Source organism: Buteo buteo, chromosome Z (genome assembly GCF_964188355.1).
Source record: "Buteo buteo chromosome Z, bButBut1.hap1.1, whole genome shotgun sequence".
Taxonomy (NCBI): domain Eukaryota; kingdom Metazoa; phylum Chordata; class Aves; order Accipitriformes; family Accipitridae; genus Buteo; species Buteo buteo.
In genome coordinates, this window is record NC_134204.1 from 76,685,690 (window position 1) to 76,707,980 (window position 22,291).

At 41.0% G+C, this 22,291-nt stretch overlaps 1 protein-coding gene across 1 annotated transcript in view; it reads right to left on the reverse strand.

Annotated features, from left to right (window-relative positions):
* Nucleotides 1-19,618, reverse strand: part of PTBP3 (polypyrimidine tract binding protein 3) — a 53,352-nt gene extending 33,734 nt beyond the window's left edge. Inside the window, exons 1-3 of the mRNA XM_075019439.1 lie at nt 19,553-19,618; nt 18,786-18,854; nt 16,678-16,740 (exon numbers count right to left, since the gene is read on the reverse strand). Coding sequence (XP_074875540.1) covers nt 16,678-16,740; nt 18,786-18,788 — 66 coding nt within the window. The 5' untranslated portion in view covers nt 18,789-18,854; nt 19,553-19,618. The remainder of the gene's footprint in view (nt 1-16,677; nt 16,741-18,785; nt 18,855-19,552) is intronic.
* Nucleotides 19,619-22,291: the final 2,673 nt, after the last annotated feature.

Below are 22,291 nucleotides of genomic sequence, written 5' to 3' on the forward strand. Positions count from 1 at the left end.
ATGGAATAGTAGAATCATGGAATCATTTCACCATTTTTCTATAAAACAGCTGGAAAAAAATGGTTAATAATAAAACTGACTACACACACACATTTGTCATGTTGTCTTCTTTTAAACAGCTATTTGTCTTTTTACCACCATAGACTGTTTTTTAAGATTGATGTGCAGTTTAAAATGAAGAAATTCAAATTTTAAAAATGTATTTTTTTTTTAAACCACATAAATGCTAACTGCATTCGTTCAAATCACACCCAGGAGCTATGTGGATTGCAAAGAGTTTATCTCTAGTTTATACGTGTCTGTTTTCCAGGTCAGCAGCAAGAATATGGAACAGGAGATAACCTTTACTAATCTACAGCATTCATACTCCACTGGGGAGATAGCGGAGGACAGAGGGGAAGGAGGCAGTGAAAAGCTCACGACACCAGAGTTGAGCAGTGCCTTTCCCCCTGCCTCTCACCGTACCAACTAGCACAGACACATAAACCCCTTACTGCATGGTATACACCTAGACCATTTACCTTCAACAGTTGTCTGCTTTTACTGTTATCTAGGTGTTATCTATCTTTTGCTGGAAAAGAATTTTAAATGAATCATCCAATTCTACTGTATGTCCAAGGTCACATCTTATTAATACAAGAATCACCAACTGTATCTCACATGCTTTAACCAACACTCCCATCCATTCACAAAGTCAGAGAAACCACAAGCTGTAGTGATAAACTGCTAACTTAAAATCATTTGAAACTAGGGAAACATCTTAAAAGTGCAAGGAGGCGAAGAAGAATCCAACTGTTCTGGCACATTTTCTGGTCATCCATACTGGCAAGCATCCACAACAGCAACTTCTGCATCCATAGCTACCTAAGCTAAGCAGGTCACAGTCTCCACATTTTAAATAACTGCCTTGCCACAGTCTAATAGATAATCTAAAAATACAAAACACACCCACTATATAAGAGTTGTGAAGTACAATTCTAGCACAAAACCAACTCTGTGCCTTTGCGATGCAACACGTGAGGCATAAAATTTCATCAGGCTTTGACTAAAAATCAGTAAAGAAGCAATAAACTCCAAACAACAAGTACTCTAATTTTACACATAGGTAGTGGGGAAAAAATGTAGCTCTGACAATAAAAGCCTGGAAGTCATATTTTAAGCACTTTCAACCTTATGCACGTAGTCACTTTCATTATCACCACTTAATACTCATGTTTACCCTCACTATAGTAGCAGAAACCAGAAATCCAGGTACTTGTTATTTAAAGAATTCAGGTTATATTTAACTGAAAATTTTTTCAATTATTAACAGTACTCACCTACTACAATAACAGAAAAAGTGAAAACGTAGATTCTGAAAGGACCTCAGCCCCATGCCCTAAATATGAGCTGAGCATTCCTTCTCCACTTTCCACACATTCTAAGATCTCTATTCTTCCCTTCTCCCTAAAATAAAAGGGCAACTAAATATATGCCAGGTATAAATACCTTGAGCTTTTTAAGCCGCAAGGTCAGGAAGGATGCAAGAGTTGGTTTGTCTGCTTGACTCACCACAAGCCCTTGCCTAGGAATGTGCACGGTCCCAGTAACAAAAGGCACTTCTTAAATTGTGAGCTACTCAATCATTATTTGAATTAAGTAGGAATTTTTTAATATATAACACAATTATAATACTGTGTATTTTTTCTCTTTTCCAGAGACAGTTTGCATGTGTCCTCATTAACATTGAGGCATACAGTTTGGCTACTTGTTAAGATATTTTCCTAAGAAGGTAAATTGCTGCTTTCAGTTTTTAGGATGTAGAGCAGGAGAAGGCATACTAGTAGTTTGACTCATTTAATTGCAGAATCTAGTCTTTAAAAGGTGTTGTAAATACTACTTAAATGTACCAAGAAAATCTATATCTAACAATGTTACTATCCCATATTACATAAGAGTCATAAAACATCTGATCTGATGGATGTAATAGAGACAGATAATTGAACAGAAACCTAACAATTAATTCAGACTATAATTCAGAAATAACAGAAATTTATTCATACTAACACTGGAACTGAATTTTCTGATGCAAAATCTTTAAAAGAAATACCATCTTAGGCTCTTATGGACAAACTAATTTGATGAAAAAATAATCCATGATCTTGTCTGCAGCAGAATCATAGAGCTGCATCTGCATACCTGATAGCACGGTTTCACAGTGCATCCCAGCTGAATTAATGGGGTTTTTGCCACAAAGGTAAGTGGCTTACTGCATCATTTCCTTTCCCTCTGTTCCAATCCCTCTTGCTAAAAGGGAAGCAAATTTAATTTGCCAACCAAACAAAAGACAAACTCCCCTTCAAAAAACACTTTTCAAGAACAAAAACAAAACAACAGCCTAGTGTCCTCAGATGAGCTGGATCTGGAGATAAGAGTAACAGAGAAGAAACTGAAACAAGACTTCACTTTTGCAGCATCATTAAAAGTGCTAAACGTCCTTCATGAAAACATATTCTCACTAGTGACATGGTGTGAAGGCTAGAGTAAGCAACAGTGCAAAGGGGAGGAAGTTTTGTCTGTATTGCTTAGATTTAATAACGAAGAGGTGACAATATACATGATACATTCCATAGTGGAGACAGCAAGTAGAGTTACTTATTAAAAATGAGTCACCTATGTCTATTTTTCTCCAAGAGATTTTTACAGTCAATCTGTAGTTGATTTCTTCCAAAAAGAGCTTTCTTCCAAAAAGAGTTTAACAACCGTAATACTTGCATCATTTACCTGCCTACTTCTAACCATTCTTTAAAGAGACAGACTCTGCATTTTTATTCACAGGAAAACTAGCACCATCCAACTACAAAACTTAGGTGGAGACAAGACTCTGTAGTTTTATGGGGAAGTAATCAGAAAAGTTAATATCAGGCTTCAGCCTCTCATAGTCTGCCTTCTCTCAATAGCATAAAAACTTCTGTATCCTTTTTTCTACCATGACTTTTACAGGAGGATAATTGGAGGAAAATACTGTCACAGATACAAGCTTCGTAGTAAGCATCACAACTACCACGTCACATTTGGGAGATTTTAATAACTCACACACAAAATCTAATTATTACAGCTTTACCTCTGTATCAAACCTGTCTCTTGAAGCAGTATATCTACGCTGCATTCTGAATTGATAAGACTTTGCTTGCATACACGGGTTTACTTGCCAGCTCAGTCTTTCACATTAACACTGTCCAACATTTCCAACTTTAGCGTAACTTAACTTGTGCCAGGCTCAACTTCCAACATGCCTATACTCTTTCCATGCTTCATTTACTTTTATGGATTCATATGTCACTTTAGGCAACGCTGGTGAGTACTCCCAGAACTGGGCTGTCTCTATCAAAAGAAGCAATCAAACAATGAAGAATAAATTGTTGTTGAAAAGAGATCTCCTAATGCTAACTCAGTTTGGTTCATGTATAGTCAACAGATTTGAAAGTTGTGCTGTTTAACTAGGAACTATTTTAAAAATAAAGCATTTTGTCACTTTATTAGCATTCCAGTTCCTATGTAAGCTGAAAATATGAGAATGTACATATTAGCTCAGTGCAAAAAAATCTAACACTTCTAACAGGTGATGCCCAGGAAAGACTTTAAGAAGAAAACAAGCATACGAGAATATTTTCTCAGAATATTCTCCCAGAACCACACAAACATACATGCACACAAACACAAGTTAACTGAAGTAGAAAAAGCCACTATACATATCCAAAAGCAAGAGTAAACATTAAAGATATGAACATGTTAAACACTTAAGTAAATGTGTTAATATAGTGTATCCTTCATAGTAATGACTTATACCACACAATGAAAATCAATATCTAAGTAAAGGAAGAAGTATAAATTACATTTGTCTTTAAAACAATTAATATGTGGACAGGAAAAAATAATTTTCATCATGATTCAGGCTAGACGTTTTAAAATAACCCATTCTGAATGTCAATCAAACTTCCCTTTAGGGGGAGACTAACACCAATAACGATTTGGGGGCCATTTTATGAGCTCTTCTAAGAGGCCTGGATGTCCCTGTTTCACCATCTGATCCCACTGGGTAAGCAGTGCTGCCCATCAGGGCAGGTAGAACTTGCCACATGATGAGTTAAGAGCATTTCTCCTTTCAGCATCCAGTACCAGAAGCCAAAGAGTCAGCAGCAGTTGTGACTCCATCCCTCATCACTGCAGATGCTGCCCAGATTCCCTCATAGATGGCTCATGTTTCTCTTTCTGTTAGGATATGGTTTTCTCAGGTTGACAGCAGCCTTGGCTCCAGAATTCAAGGAATACTCCTGTCTCCCTGTGTGCTTTCTGCCATAAACTCCACTGGTTTGACTGGTTTTATTTAGTACATTTCAGACATTTGGACCCATTCTGACAGGGGTCAGCACAACAGCACATGCAATTTATTGCTTCATCTGGTCAAAGGCCTATTGTTGCTTGGGCCCCACTCAAGTGTGTTTTTCCTGGTGACTTGGAACAGTGGGCTCTTGAGCTGACTTTATCTGGGTACATATATTCGCCAAAATCCTACCATTCTAAATAAAATTTGTTTCCTTTTACGTTCATCGGTGGAACTATTGCACAACCTTACTAATCATGTCAGTATGAAGACAATGGTGGCCATGTTGCTATTTAACACACAGAAACTGTATTTCTAGTCCTGCAAGTCCCTTCACCTTATTCCTCTTTGATAGCAAGTCTTACATTCAGTTCAATTTCAACTATATCTGTTATCTACCCCTTGGGCAGTGTTTCCCTATACTATGATGCCATCAGCTTACTCTAAGTGTTCTGGGGCACTGTCCTCCTCCAAACCATTTGCACAAGTCTGTGACAGATACTGGACTATGCTTCCACCCCCATGGCAGGTGGTTCCAGGTGTATTGTGCTCCCCTCCAGGAAAGGCAAACTACAGTTTACACTGGGGAGCCACAGGAATTGGTAGAAACACATCAGCTATGTCAGTGGTCACATAGCAGGTGACCTCTTTGAGCTGTTACTTGTGGACTGGTGTAGTGAGTCACTGGGCAAGTATTCCTACGTAAATTCAGTTTGGCCTGAATTACACCTTTTTTTCCTATCACCTGCCTGATTGTGCTTAATCTAAGGGAAGTCCCATCCGTAACAACTATGTAGCAACGTAAGAGAGGTCAAACTGCGGGCATCCAACATCACCCTAATTACTCAAGGGATGTCAGCTCACTAGGCCGAGACATATGGTAACTGTGGTTCACAAATAAGCAATCAAGAGAAACTAAATAGTACAGATGCTGAAATGCTAGGAAATCTGCGTGAGGAAAATTACATCTATTCATAATCTTAAAACTCCTATATAGGTTATTACAAGCAGCTGGCTACCACAGGCAGGTCCTGTTTTCTCTGAACAACACTTGTAGTTACATTTCAAAGCTGCTTAGGATTTATCACATTTTACAATTCTTACACAAAAACTCTTGCAATATTCCTGCATTGCAAGTACAGGTGAATAAAACCAAATAATACATGGCATAAAAACCTCACAAGGATTTCAGTGACTTGAGAAGAAATCAACTAAGAATACTTTTTCCACAATTTCAACATTTAACTAAGCTATCAAATGGGAAAGAAAACATTAATAAAATATTCCTTTTTATATAAAGGCACTGTCAATTTTTCAATGATTGTAAACTTTCAATGATTGTAAACTATCAATGACTGCTCTCCCTTAAACAGAATTCCTAAAAGTTAAATTCTTGTTTAGCATTCTAAATCTACAAATGCCCTTTTAAAGTGCCCAATATTACAATAAAAAATAATTTGATTACTAAATGCATTAAAATGATAGTTTGTCAAACTGGAGGCCAGAGACTCATCCCCAGGAAAGATACTTCCCATCCTTCTCTCCCAGTGATGATATCCTGCAAGACAACCTGGAGGACTCCATGCTGGGCTGAAACATGGAAAGGAAGGCTACATACAGAAACCAAATTCTGCTTCTTATACCTTCTGTGACAGTGCTTATACGTACTAGAAAGTGGGTTTGGTATCCCTAGTTTACTGGTTTACTTGGTTATCCCAAGTTAATCTTCTTTCTCCCCTTCTCCTGGAAGTTACACTGCAGTTGTCTTCACAAATTTAAGAGTGAAGCTCAGTGTTTTTCACATCTAAGAGTCTACTTCAGCCTTCGCTTATAAGGGGCTTCAAATATGTATGTAGACTTATACTGGACAGTTGAATTAATGTGAAAAGTTATTAAACAACATTTTCAATTATGAAAAGAAACACTCCCATTTTTTGTAACATGGGAAGTAATAATAATTGACAAAAAGCTAAGGAATTATATTCTCTGAGCCATGTAACTTTTCAGCTGAAAGTATTTATCCACATTAAAAGGGGTAACTGTTTTCAGAGAACTGCATAGCTACCTTAGTAAGTTAAAATATCAAATTAAATAGATTCAGCATGTTAGCTTGAGCTCAGATGAAGAAAGCTCTATGCAGACTATCAACACAAGGAATTTCCTAAGTCTCTAATGCTCCTGGACAAAGACCCCTGATATTTTAAATAGAAACCTCAACTCTCCAGGTGTTCTAGAGTTGGAAGTATCATGTAGTATGCAGCTCTCCTTTATATTATGACACAAGCACTGAATTCTCTACCCTTTAAGGTCTGAAAAATTGTGTAAGTGTGGGAGCAGGAGAACAACAACAGTAGGGTATACCACAGAACTGTTTTTCAATTGTTTTCTCTTCTGTAAGAAAAATAATAATTTGCCTTTTACTCTGTACCTTGTGATGAAGGCATGACAAAAACCAATCAGCACCACAGCTTGGTAAGTACTGTTGCTGTTCCTTCCCAATTCTGACAACCACTCAAGGATGCAGGTCAATATTAAACTTCTACTCTACTTTTTGCTGCCTTTAATAGAATGACACACTTTCTTGCTTCCCACAGATTTTGGAACTACTGTTCACATAAGAAGATTGTTTTAATGGTGTGAAATACAGAGTAAACCACAGACAGCTTAACTCTCATCAATTTGCTCCTAGTGCAGCAGGTAGAATTCAGCAGTGTTCTGCCACTATTACTGATTTGAAGAACAAGCAAAGACAAACTATTTATTAACTGCACTTGACACAGAACAGCATCACACAATCTCAGGAACTGAATTATGACTCTTTTGCATCACTATTAGATAATGTATTTGGTATATCAGACTACACATGGGGAACCAAACAATCCAAAAACCAATCAAAATGAAGGAGTCTCAAAATTAACAATGTTAAAGTAACAAAGGGATCTGCAGATCAAGTTGTTCTCCCCTCCCTGACAGGTTGCATTTATATAATAAAACAAGTGTACTCCTGGCACTTCAGCATTTCCATTTTAAGAATAATTTATTAGTAAATATGACTTTGGAAAATTTAGTAATTTGCATGAGACTCCAGGAAAAACAGACTTATTACCAAAAGCCTTTTCCACACTTCTTATTTACACAACACTTTGCACACTTATTCGGCTTTCAATAAAACTGAACAGATTAATTTGAAAATAATTAATCTGAAGGTCAGAATAACTTACATCTTGCATGTCCCTGTTGTTTCCTTTCCCAGTGTACTAATATAGCCTATTCATACTTAAAGCACTAAACCCACACTCATTTAAAAGTTAATTTCTCAAATTTATTGAGGTGCATTCCCATGTAGAGAGAAGGACACCCTTCTTATTGCAGCAAAACAAAAAGGTTTCTAGTTTGTACACTAGGAGAACTGCTAAACATGCATCACCAATATCAAAGACGTTTGCATCTCCCTAAACATATTAGGGTCTGCAAATAAGCATAGGAAAATATAAGGTCCAACTATTGTTTCACTAATTTTGCACAAATGTGAGTGAGCAAGAGAAATGAAAACTAGAAACCACACCATTTCTGCATCAAAGAAGTTTACACTCGAATGAGGACATGGTGTAGAACCGCATTACAATCCACTGTATTACAGGAATTCACAGCAGAAGTTGGCATGGGCCAAATGTAGGTATCAGTCTAACAGTTTGCTGTTCACTTAAACTGAACAATAATATGACACTTCACAGAATTTTATGACTACATTTCTTTTATTACTAAAGAGAAAAAAAATTCAGTAATGCTAAGTCTGCATCTGGATGTACAGACACCTTTAAGGCTGACTACATCAGAATTTAAAATAAGATACACCATTACCAAGTGTATCGAACCTGCAGTTTCATGCAGAAAGTCCAAACCAGACATCGTGACCAGAGTCCACAGGTCAGAACAGTATAACATTATATACTTTGCATTTATGCTAGATACAGGGCAAGAACCTAAGGAAATAATATTTTCCTCTTGAAATTGTGTATGTCCCATCAATATGCAATTTGAAGATGCCAGGAAGTAAATCATTAGCTTACGAGAGAAAACACAGACTTCTTATATCAACCATGCCTTTCTAGAGATTCATTATCACAGAGGCTTTTCTCCTCTTCTAGGTACTTCCCTCTAACATATGATGTCGAGATTGCTCAACTGATTTGGGTCACTGGGAGAGGCTGCAGTGGAGCAAGGAGAGCACAGTAGTAAAATAAACCACTATCAACAAAAGCAACCTTGAGCATGGGATTATCATGACCTGTAAAATTAGTGTGACAAGTTAAGTTTTTAAATGAACATAAATGTACATTTTAATTCTTAAAGTATGAAATACCTCCCCTCAGTATGAAGGCTTTAAACTCATCCTAAAGGACAAGAATCTATACAGAACTTTGAATGCTCCAGAGACCAAGCGGGCATCATGACAGAGAAGCAGAGCTTCCTTTGAAACTGTGCATCAAAAAGATGACAGCTTTTCTTTGTAGCATCATCACCGATTTATGATTTCCAATAATGTTGTTCTCCAGTACTTTAAATGCAAACTTTACTAGCAATAAAGATTAATGTCTATGCTTCCTAGTTAGTTTAACCCTTAAATATGTGAAGATCAAAATTTAGGTTTTCCTCATGAGTTAACACAGGTTTTTTGTTTCAAGAGAAAGTTACTTCAATATATTCCTTTTTCAAACAATCAATAGGACACTCAACACCACCCTTACTAAAATCTTCATCCTAATTCTTAATAAGTAATTGAATGTGTGAGTATGTCTGTAAATAAACACTATACAGAATGAAGTCCTGTACAGCAAGATGATACTTTGCCTTAAACTTAAGGGGTTTTGGTTGAAATCACAAATGTATCTGTACAATGTCATATTGTGTATGGTTTTGTGCCATTTTATGCTTTACTATGAACCAATCAGAAGATGTTTACAGGATGTAAACAACCAGTAACCTAAAAAAACCACAAGTAAGCTAGGCAGAATTTGGGCAGAAGAAAATTTACATAGCCTTAAAAAGTACAAAAGTACCATAACTGGACAATCTGGTTTATAATTTGTTATTATTAAAGGTTAAAATTGAGAAAGAAATACAGCTAAGAGAAACAGAACAAAACCATGAGGTTTATGATTATCAACATGGCATCAGCAAAAAACAGGAAGGGTTATAATAAAAGAAGTAACCAGTGTATGTGAAAGGCTATAAAGAGATTCCTACCTTTAAACCAACTACTAAGAGATCTGCAACAACACTGTAGAAAAAAATGAAGAAAGAAAATTGAAGATGTTAGCAAATTATTGCAAAGAAATGGTAAATAGGTTAAAGGAAGAAAGAAAAACATTGTTATGAAAGTCAAAATATGATGAGCTGTGCCTTTTTTTTTTTTCTCTTGCAAAGGAAATAGTTTAACAATGCATAGCATGGAGAGAAAAAAAGAAAACGACTGCCAGGATCACAATAGCAATCAACAAAATTCTGCAAAATTTGTCTGTGAAACACACCCTTTTCACTGTTCATTTTTAACCCTGCTTCCTTCTGAAAACAGAAAAATGCACAAACAAGATTCCAGGATACAGTGTTTATCAGCAGCTCTACCTTGTAGCATGAAAGACATTTACTTTTGTTACTTTGATTTCTATTGTTCTGCAGAACTAAACATACATAACTTAGTTTAAGAAAATAATATTTGGGGAAAAAAGGTCTCGTTTCCCATGCATCCAAAACCCACCATGGATTCACAGGAAGCTACCAAAAAGATTTGTCTCTCAACTGATCTATCATTCAATTTAAAAGCATGAAACTACTTTTTCTAATTTACAAGTTTTCAGAGCCTCACAAATTGTCTGGAAAAAAAAAAAATTTCCATTCTCAACTTAACCATGACACTCTAAAGACACAGGTTTTGGATTGTTTGCCTTTTGAGTATTTAATTTTCAGCTTCACATTTAAAGCTTTTCTCCACAACAACAAAAGCCAGAAATTTTTTATTTTTTAAAAGGAAGATTCATGTTCTCAAACAATCACATAACTCTAGGACTAAAAGCTCTAAGAATTGCACACTTGAAGTCAAGTGGTTGGAAAGTAATAAAAATCTGCATGATGATGTGCATCACATAAATTAAGTATTACTTGAATAAGCTCTTGTCCTAATAGATGAAAGATTTGCATCAAGATCAACAATAGAGTACAATACTTCTATTCACAAGCTGAATTTTTAATTACTACTTAATATTTTCTAGGAGAGTAGTGTAGTATGCAGGAAAAACATGGTCACAGCTATGATACCCACAGTTCTTGCCCTTCTTGTCTCATTTGTGTTTTGTTTCCTCCTCACTACCTTAGCAATGTTTATCAGCTTCTCACTGCATGACACTTTCTCATGCAATAGTCTCTGTTCCTCAGCCCACCTCTGCTTCATCTGTTGGAACAATTAGTAATAAACTAGCCACTGTAGGAATCATCCTTTAGATTAAAGCTCCAGTATTAACAAAGTAATCATATAAATGAGGGCAAAGTCATAATCTCAGACTGTCTGGAGACTCAGGAGACAGTACAACATTAATTTTTGTTTACATTCTCCCCTGTATCCAGAAAGCCTACATCTTTTGTTTACATGAATGCTCCATCTTTTCAGTATATATGGACATGTATTGGCTTTGTGTGGCAAGGGTTTTTTTTTTGGGGGGGGGGGGGGGGGGGACGGGGGGACGGGACATTACATGGGTGGTTTCTGTAAGGATGCTTCCCCTGTGTCCGACAGAGCCCATACCAGCCGGCTCTAAGATGGACCTGCTGCTGGCCAAGGCCGAGCCCATCAGCGATGGTGGTAGCACCTCTGGGATAACAGATTTTAGAAGGAAAAAAAGTTGCTGGGACACACAGAAAAGGCAGCCAGAGAGAGGAGTGAGATCAATTAGGAGAAACCACCCTGCAGACACCAAGGTCAGTGCAGAAGGAGGGGGAGGAGATGCTCCAGGCACCGGAGCAGAGATTAGAGATTCCCCTGCAGCCCGTGGTGAAGACCCTGGTGAGGCAGGCTGTCCCCCTGCAGTCCAGGAAGGTCCACGGTGGAGCAGATCTCCACCTGCAGCCTGGGGAGGACCCCACGCCGGAGCAGGGGAAGAGTGTGATGAGTCCTGCCCCTGAGGAGGATGAAGCGGCATAAAATAACGTGTGATGAACTGACCATAAACCCCATCCCTGTCACCTCACGCTGCTGCAGGGGTTTGGTAGAGAATCCAAGAGTGAAATTGTGCCCGGGAAGAAGGGAGGGGTGGAGGGAAGGTGTTCTGAGATTTAGTTTTATTTCTCATTACCCTACTCTGGTTGATCTGTAATAAAGTGAGTTAATTTTCCCCAAGCTGAGTCTGTTTTGCCCGTGATAGTAATTGGTGAATGATCTCTCCTGTCCTTATCTCAACCCACAAGCCCTTTGTTATATTTTTCTCTCCCCTGTCCAGCTGAGGAGGGGGGAGTGATAGAATGGCTTTGGTGAGCACCTGGTGTCTAGCCAGGGTGAGTCCACCACAGGACAAGATCTTCTCCTCTCTTATTCCCTCTCCTAAGTATTACCAATGACAGAAAACAAACTTTTCTCTTCAGTTTTAATTCACAATAGTACATCCTCTAACAGTCTTCATTTCTTCCAACTCTGAATAGAACACACAAGTTAGCTGGCGAGATAATAATTTTTCCTGATCAAAGTATACTGTGAAGTGATTTAACAGTAACACTAAAATCATATTACTGTTAAGCATGACTTCTTTAGTTTTAACCCTATTATTTTGCTTACGAACATATAATCAACTGTGGGAGAAACATGAGTCTGAGAAGAAAACGTATGAAGCAAATACAACTCCTGAATTTTATTAATATTTAAATCCATGCATCCTATTAATAGTCTCTGTGTTTTATAAAATACTGATAACTAAATGAGGTACCACCTCACTGAGACCACCTTTGGGCAGTCTACAGTTTTAAATTAGATTGCTGTGGTTAAACATCAAGTTACTAACGCTCATTAGACTAGAACACAGTTTTAATCTAGTCTTTGGATTGTATGTTTTGAGAACTCTGGATCCTGCTGAGACCTGGCTTTTTTCTTGTCATGTGTTATGAGTCCTTCTCCCTGTCTTTTAAGGTACACTCTGAAACAGCAACTAGTACCATGACAAAGAGCTCCTCCAAAAGAACATTGCTCACAACACGCTAGGCTACGCTTGTCACAGGTGTGCACTAAAAATACCCATTTTGTACGCAAAACAGATGAACCCTATGGCTCCAAAATAAAGTTGACAAAAATAAAAAATTCCTAATGAATCATAATCTTGTTCCTTGGTGATTCTACATCAAAGACAGTATTTATGTTATTACTGCCCACTCCTCAGCCCTACAGAGGGCAACCATTACACAGCAAAAAGAAGCAGCAGAGAGCAGAGGCAATAGGGGAACACAGTATCAACTGAATGATCTTTGCATTTACGTAGAAGTCCCACTAGCGTATATAAATATACACAGATACACTTGAGACTTATTTTACATGATGGTGAGACAAAAATTGCCATTAGCAGTGCCATTAGCAAAACAATTTCCCTACAGAACATATGCTATGGGATCCTGCGGATAAGACTTAGCAATGAATAGTTATTTTCAAGTTACTTTTACATTTTCAAAGCACTTAATTTTACTTCAATAAATTTGTTTTCTATTTTAGAAAACAAATCCATTGTACATACACAAGGTCTGTTTCAACAAATTGAAAGGCATATATTAGTGGATAAAACAGGGCTGTACAGAATAAAAGGAAATTATATATAAACACAGTCTTCTCCAGTGACAGACTTACTTAACACTTCCAAACTAATGACAATTAAGACAATTCAGTTTCTGAAGCAACAGATAGCTGCTTTCAATCTGGAAAAAAAAAAAATAAAAAATCTGGAACTGCATAGATTTATAGACACTAATTTATTTTGTTTACCAGGAAGTGATGCCTATACTCATTGACCTTTCCTTTAAGCGCTACTTTAGATCATGCATTAAGTTGACCTGTAAGACTGGACAATATATGTAGTTTTGCCACCCATACCTTCACTCACATTTTGGTACTCCATCTCTGTAAATACTTGGTTGTCTGGAGGAGAAAGACCAAGGGAAAAAAAAAATTTACAAATTAAAAAAGCCAATGTATTGGATTTGCGTGGCAAGGTTTTGGTAGCAGGGGGTTACAGGGGTGGCTTCTGTGAGAAGCTGCTAGAACCTTTCCCTATGTCTGACAGAGCCAAGGCCAGACCCGCTGCTGGCCAAGGTCAAGCCCATCAGCGATGGTGGTAGTGCCTCTGGGATAACAGATTTAAGATGGGAAAAAAGTTGTAGCAGCACAGAAACAGCAGCCGGAGAGAGGAGTGAGAACATGTAAGAGAAACAACCCTGCAGACACCAAGGTCAGTGCAGAAGGAGGGGGAGGAGATGCTCCAGGCAGTGGAGCAGAGATTCCCCTGCAGCCCGTGGTGAAGACCCTGGTGAGGCAGGCTGTCCCCCTGCAGCCCAGGGAGGTCCATGGTGGAGCAGATCTCCACCTGCAGCCCAGGGAGGAACCCACGCCGGAGCAGGTGGGTGCCCGAAGGAGTCTGTGACCCCATGCGAAGCCTGCGCTGGAGCAGGCTCCTGGCAGGACCTGCAGACCCGTGGAGAGAGGAGCCCACACTGGAGCAGGTTTTCTGGCAGGACTTGTGACCCTGCAGGGGACCCACGCTGGAGCAGTCTGTGCTCCTGAAGGACTGTAGCCCATGGAAGGGACCTGTGCTGGAGCAGTTCATAAAGAACTGCAGCCCACGGGAAGGACCCACACCAGAGAAATTTGTGGAGAACTGTCTCCCGTGCGAGGGACCCCACACTGGAGCAGTGGAAGAGTGTGATGAGTCCTGCCCTTGAGGAGGAAGGAGCGACAGAGACAACATGTGATGAACTGACCCCAACCCCCATTCCCCATCCCCCTGCACTGCTGGCAGGGGATAGGTAGAGAATTCAGGAGTGAAGCTGTGCCTGGGAAGAAAGGAGGGGTGGGGGGCAGGTGTTTTAAGATTTGGTTTTATTTCTCATTACACTACTCTTGTTTGATGGGCAATAAATTAAGTCAATTTTCCCTAAGCCAAGTCTGGTTTGCCTGTGACAGTAATTGGTTGAGTGATTTCTCCCTGTTCTTATCTCAACCCATGAGCCCTTTGTTATATTTTCTCTCCCCTGTCCTGTTGAGGAGGGGGAGTGATAGTTAGATAGATAGTGTGTGGTGCTTAGTTGCTGGCTGGGGTTAAACCACAACAGCCAAACAGCTCAAGAGACTGAGGATGTCTGGAGTTTGTATTCATCTTTATAAAACTGACCAGTTTTATAAGGAGAGAAAGCTTTTCTATACATCCACCAAGTTTTATTACACAGAAACAAATTCACTAGCACTGACAGAAACCAAATGAAAAATGAACAGATCCCCTACTTTTGAGTTCAAGAAGTTTCCTGCACAGAAACTAAGTTTTGCACTACAGCTTCCACGACATCCAAGGTCTTACATTGTGCAGTGAATGAATGACTTCACAAAAAATCATTACAGATTTCAATTGACTGTGTTTTGGGAAAGGACAGGTAACCAAAACAAGGGGGAAGGAATAGACCTGAAGCTGGAGTAATTTTCCTGGTAACACAAGCTCAGAACAAATAACTTGTCTGTATACATGGAGCCAGGAAGAGAAATCAGAGACTAAAAAATAGAAACAGGTGAACTGACAAATAAAAAAAAAAAGTAAGAAAATGAATGCACTATAGTGGGTAATAAAATGAGAAAATTAACAATGAAAAAACCCACAGAAATGGAACCGGAGAGGAAATCCTAATCAAGCCTAGCAAAGCTAGGTAGGAAAAGAAAGCCTAACAAAACCAAGAGGGATTACATGTAATTTATGAATTAAACTAAGTCACCTGGCAATGTTACAAGTCAGTAAAATACCCAGATGCTGTATTCATTTAATTTGCAGTGGTTTTTGGGGTCACTGTGGCAACATGCATTTCATGCTGACTGCCAAACAGTATTGTAAGTGTTTCTCGCCTAGAAAATACTACAGTTAAAAGGCTGAAGGCATATAGAATCATAGAATCATTTAGGTTGGAAAGAGCTTTAAGATACAGAAGTCTTTGAAGCATAGTTTGCATGCTCAAGTACTACCCTTGAAGTATGTTGTCACTCTGGACAAGTGCAAAAATGTGTTTTGAATCCTCTCTTTAAAGTGTCTATGACCTTTTTCAAAGTATTGCAGTATAGGAATTACCTAGTAAGCAAGAATTGAAAGTTGGAGCGATACTCTTAACAAAGTCATGGCAAGGTACAGTAGGACAGATCTGCAGTGGCCTGCACTTCATTACACATGGAAGTTATTTCACATCCTTCTCTTGTGCCACTGCACATGTAGCTACCATTTCACCTAAAGACAAGAAAAGGCTTACCAGTCCCTGATTTCTCTACATGGTCTGATCCCAAACCAGAAGACATGGTAAGATTTGATTTCTGCCTGTACCTGAACTGTTTTTGGATCATCCTTACTCCCATGATTAATGCAACTCACCTCCCAAGAGACAGTAATGTTTTGTTTGAATGGTAAGATCCTAGTAGGGAGTACTGACCCCACCATACACTTGTGCACTTGCATGAAATATGCACAGCTGCACAGAGTGTATGTATGTAAACATTATTTTGGCTCCTTTGCTTCTGGTATTCACTACTGAGAAAGAATGATGTCTTTGCCTTGACTTTAAATGCCCCTATAATACACCATGTCTCCTAATGAATAAGAATGGCAGCAAGTTAATTACACTGTACTACAAGTAATTTAAGAAAGTTAATTGCAAAGATAATGGTTAGATTATTGAATCATATAAGCATTCATTCTACTGGGTTTCATAGGAAAATTAGGGTGTGGCCTCCTGGTCAGTTTAAGATGACCTAAGGCTGCAGCAAGCAGAGGCACTCATGTCATTCCCCACCCTTGTGTTTTTACAGCTCCCCCTTCAGTGACTGACAACTGCAACGCAGCATGGTACCAGAATAATTTACTATGCAGTTCACACACACCAATTGCTACATCATAAGGGAGATGCAGAAATGTGCCGCCAAGGATGGTGCTGCACTTTTGGCAACAGTCCTGAGTTTGAACAACTTCAGTTAACAGGGAAACAGCAAGAGTAGGGAAGAGTGGTATCAACAGGAACAATCAAAACACTTTTTCCTTTACACCTACCCAGTCTGCCGCAGTGTCAGAAATGCTGCCTCTTACTCCAATATGAAAGTCATGTCCACAGACCTGAAATGAAAGGGTCTATTTTCACATGCTGAAATGAGGAGGGGGGACAGGGGAAGTCTCTCAAATGTAGTCTTCCACAAAGATTAGGCAGCACACAATTAAATTAAAAGTACAAATTATATACAATGGTCAAAAGCAGAAAAACCAAAAGCAACAGTGCAATTCCATGCAACAGTTAATGAGTGCAAAAGAAAAGAATTAAGAACCGTACCTTGAAACAGCAGCTGTAGGCATACTTTTATTATATAACTAACTCTCATCTTCACATTTTGACAAAATATTATGTTTAATCAGGATATCCTTTAAAAGAAAGTCAACCTAAACACACTTGTGCTAATCACTTAATACCTCCAGAGGTTCTTCAGCTAGCACAGGACTTGTTCAGCAGAAAACTTGATAAATACTCCCTGGTAGGACCCAGCATACTTAACTGCTTATCTCCCCCCACAGGGTACCCAAGCAGATTACTTTTCTTGACTATAGACCAAATCAAATAAATAGTAATTTGACAACTGGTAAGAAAACTATGAGATCAATTTATATTATGCTATTTTGATGTTTCTGATTGTGACAGATGATTCCCATTTCTGATTGTATCACATAGTAGTAGTAAACAAGTTTGATCAGTGAACAGCAAGCTCATAAGGAGGGATTATTTCATTCACATTAGGCCTACATTAGATATTTTTCATAAGCACATAACTCAAAGTGGGTTAGAAACAGGTATTGATGGAGAAACTACAGGAAAAAGTAAGCCAGGTAATTCTACTTATGTAGAATATAAATCCGAAAACGGCTTGTGAGCCAGAAACCTACAGATAATAACATGCAAGTGGTTGACATCTCTTTAAGAATTTGAACATCATCTTCCAGAATTCAGAAGCCTTTTGAAATCTTTTTAATCTGGTACCAGGGTGGCTGAATTTAACTTGCAAATATAAATTCAGCTGCTGTGTTTACTGTTGTTCCTGACTTTTTTCTCTTACTAAGCCACAAGGAAGTCACTAACCTCAGTTAAAGAAAAATATGCATCTATATACATATCTGCGCTGCCTTCAATAGTCAACAACAATTTATAGTTCATACCATTACTAATTTCTTTGAATTTAATCAGCTTAACTTGAATCACATTTTCCTCCAAATGCAATAAAAAGCCAATTTCTTTGCCACAAAACAATGGCATTTTTACAGCTTTCTAGAGAATCTTCCTGATCCAAATAAAAATAGTTTCTCTCTTCATAGCTTCTCTATGTATTCTTACCCTTACTAAATATAAGTTTTAGATCTAAATTAGCCTCAGCATCCCAGAGAAATAAATTAGTCCCTGTATTTAATTTCCATATTAGTGCCGATGAAGTGTAATTTTACTTATTTTACTCTTCCTATTTTTAAGAGCATTTAATAACAACAACAAAGAAGTCACAAGCTGGTTTATGAAAAGTTTTAAAATTCTTCATGCAAGGGCAGTTTTAACCAGTCATGGTCTTCACAGCTTGCATTTTCACCTAACAGTTTGGAAATCCTCCAGTCAAGTCCAATTCTCAGAAAGTCCTTAGCATCTTCTAAAAAAAAAAAAAAAAAAAAAAAAAAAAAAAAAAAAAAAAAAAAAATCACACCCCAAAAAACAGGCCTTCATGAAGTGTCACAGGCAGCATCTAACAACTCAAAGCATAGTCAAACTTGCAGTTATGATCAACCACCTGTATCATTACTGAAACATCTAAAAAGCTCTACTTAGGAACATTTCTTAAAAACCACTCAACTGATTCACCTTTAATGCACCTTTAGTCTTTGCTTTACTCTCTGACAACCAAGTTTATTTGGAAGGTTCTACTTTGTGATATCAGATTCATACAATTTAAGAACTACATATGTTTTGCTTATACTATTTCTACTCAGAACAGAATGAATGTCAACCTTAAGTTACCTTTAATATTAGTATTTCAGGGCAGCAGACTAACTGACACATGCCCCTTCCCTCCTCTCTCAACTGAAATAAAAAAACTTTTACCAAAATTAAGAAACAGTTTCCAAAAGAACCTCACCATACTAGTTGAAAGTGAACAGGGATATCATGCAAACCACACACTCAGCTTAGAGGGCAATTCCACAACCTAGGAGAAAGAAGATTTGTATTGTCAAATGGCTTAAAAGAAAAATAAAATTACATGTTCCTCATAAGCACATTTGACATTAATAAAGAGGATAATCTCACTCCGGTGAGAACTTCCTTAATTTTCTTTTGAAATTCTCTAGAAATTAGTTTCAAAGCTAATGTGACAAAATGCCGATTATAGCAAAATTACTCATTACGTTTTTTTTTTAATGTATGTGCATTTTGATTAACCAACATTTATACGAGAGCGTTCTTGTCAACCTGCCTCCTTAGCAAGGCTTCCACTGCAACAGACTTAAAAGACATCAGAAAAGTTTGGGCTGCCCTGCTTTGAGTCATCAGAAACAACAAAAAAAAGTCTTTCTAACTTCTGTTTCAGAATTCCTAGATTTCAAGAACAGGTAAGATTTTACAGGTCACTGAGGTACAGGATGCACTTTAAGTTAATAATATCTATGTCTCTGCATGAAGTTAGAAGCACTGTCATCTGTGCTCCGTGCTGGCCTCCCCGGTGCCAGCCGCGGCCCCTGCCCACACCAGGCGGCAGATGGGGCGTTGGTCCTGCCGCTCCCCCTGGCTGGGCCGTCAATCGTTTAGTACCTGCCACCGCTGATCTTTAGTGATCATTTCCATTTTCATGTATGTGTACTGTTATGATGAAAAAAAATAAAGGAAACAGCAAAGTACTTTACTGACCTTAGGCACAGTTACTGTCCTGGGACAGCTGAATCTTCCACCGCTGTCAAACTTCCGAGGCCTTGGATTCTGGAATACGAATAGGCAAAGGAAAAAAATACCAGCAATCACGTTAGCACTTAAAAAGGAGTGAGGGAAGTTGGCAGTAGACATAATGAACTTGGTTTGATTACTTCGTTTCAAGTTAAGAAACTTTATCGAGACGCAAGACAAGAAGTTGGTGTATATCACGCGACGGGAGTGCAATACTTCGAACTTGTGAGAAAAGATCTTCTGAGGACCACGTACTGCGTAAGCTTTGTCGCTGTAGCAACTTACTGCGTATTTAAGGGCTTCACGGCTGCTTATAAAAACGCACTTAGCGTTACAAGAGAAATCATTCCGATTATTGATTAACCTCGCGGGAGAGGTGTCAATCGGTTCACTTCCACATACGCGCTTCTGTCAGGCACCGGCGACACGGCAGACAGCGGCACCCCCTCGTTCTTTCTGCTACAGACCACCACCTGCCGGGCTTGAGGCACAAAACTTCAGTCACGACACGGAACTGCGGTCCCCAAGAACTCGTCACGACCCTCACTCGCCCTTCAGAAAGCAGCGCGCCAAAGGGCTTTTTTTGAACGCCTCAAAAAAACGGCAACTCGGCAACAAGCGGCAAGACCCGCCAACAAGCGGCATCCGAGGGGCGAACGCCACCTCCGCCCCGGAGCGCCCGCGGCGTTTGGGGAGGGCAGCCCCAGCCCCGCGGAGCATCCCGCCCGGGAGAGCCGCCACCCGCGCTCCCCGCTCCGCTCAGCGCTGCCGCGGCGGGGGGAAAGCCGGCCGCCAGCAGCGGCGTGGGAAAGGCGCGCCCCGGCCCCGCCAGCGGAAAATAGAGAAGAAGGAGCGGAGAAGCGCGGGGCAGAGGCACGAGAACGCAGAAAGGAGAGAAGCGCGAAAGCCGCAGGTACCGCCAAGCTGGGGCGCAGCAGCGGCCGGTCAGTCGGCGCCGGGTCAGCGGCGCCCGCCGCTTTCCTTCTCGCACGAGTACCTGGCGCTGTAGCCCGCGGCAATATCCCCGTCCCGAGCCCGGCCCCTCCGAGACCCGGCCCCCTGCGACACCCACCTTTCGCCTCGCTCCGCTCCGAGGAGGAGGAGGAAGAAGCCAAGCCGGGCCGGGCCGGCCCCCACGCCTCCGGAGGCCGCGCCCCGCCCCGCCCCAGGCGGCGCCAGGTGAAGCCCTCCAGGGACGGACGGGCGGGCGGGCGGACGGACGGACGGCCCCCGCGGCAACCGGCCGCCGCCCGCCCCTCAGCGCGGCCCCGGCCCCGGCCCCGGGCGCGGGGCGGCGGTGGCAGGTACTAACCCATCCACGGCCCGGGCAGGGGGAGCGACAGGGGGCGGGGAGGCCGGCGCGGAGCGCGGATGACAGACAGCTACCGTGGGCGGGGCCGCCGCCCCCGCCCCCCTCCGCTCCGCCCCTCCCCTCCGCGAGCCCTGGCGCAGGCGTACTGAGGGCTGGCAGCCGGCCGGCAGAGCCGGCGAGACCGCCGGCGCGGCGGAGGCCGGCGCGCGCCCCCGCTGCTCGGCTGGCGCGCGCCCCCGCTGCTCGGCTGGCGCGCGCCCCCGCTGCTCGGCTGGCGCATGCGCGGTGCGGAGGTGGGGGCGCCTCGGGTGGGGTGGGGGGGCGCCCGTGGGTGTCTGCTAAACCCCTGCCTGGAGCGGGAAGGGTTAGTGCGCGCGGGAGGTGGCTTCGTTTTAAGCGTGGCAGAGCGTGACGGTCGCTTCTGCGACCGATGCACGGTCACCTGAAAGTAAAATCTAAAAGGTAGCGAAGACACGGTGGTGTCCGACGAGGGGCAGAGCCGTGCGCTTTCAGAAGCCATTTGCAGGTCGCTGCCCTGACAGTGTGAAGCCTTTGACACAAAGTGGGAGAAGGCTTGCATAGGTTATTTGTTCAGTGCCTAACACAATCGCAGTGCATGACACCGTCCTTCAGGGGAAACAATGGGTTTTGTTACCTGTTTGCACCTCCTGGAGTTCGCTCTGTGGGAGACAGCCTGGCACAGGGGCTGTTGATGATTACAATTCCCGACCCTCTCTCCCTTCAGGCAATGAGAATCTATTTGGTGAGCAAACTGCAAGCCCCTCCTGGCAGATGACACCGGTCATCCGTGTCCCATCACCTGCCAGACGGCATTTCCACTGAATGTGACAGGACATCTTTTGAGTCCTGCTGGACGGAGAACAAGTGGAAAGACTGGAGGAGAAGCCGGTAGGCAGCAAGTTCACCAAGCGCTTGGCCCAATCCCCCCCTGCATCCGGAAGCGCCCAGGAAAATGGGTGCTTTGGAGTTCGTGGAACGTACGCACCAAAATGGGGGACTGGGTTTGCTCATAGGCTGTAGGCCGGGAGTCCTGTTATCTGAAAAAAGAATGAAACTTTTTCAGCTGAAGGTTATGAATTCTACAGTGGCAAGACACTGCTGTCTCTCATCCTTTTTTCTCCCTTTTTTCCCCCCAAACTTGGTAGCATACCAGTCTGTCTTTGCTATCATGGCTGCCAGTGTGGACAGCCCATACCCCATATTGGGGAATTAGCCTGACCTTAAAAAAAAGTAGGTAATTTGTCAACCAGGTTGGTCCCTTAAAAAATGTGTGTCTGTATGCTGTGTTTCTACTTCAGGACTGTTAGGGCGGGAGGCAAGAAAAGCATCTTGTAGAGAGAGGGAAATTTCATTTCCCCTGTGTACCTCCAAGT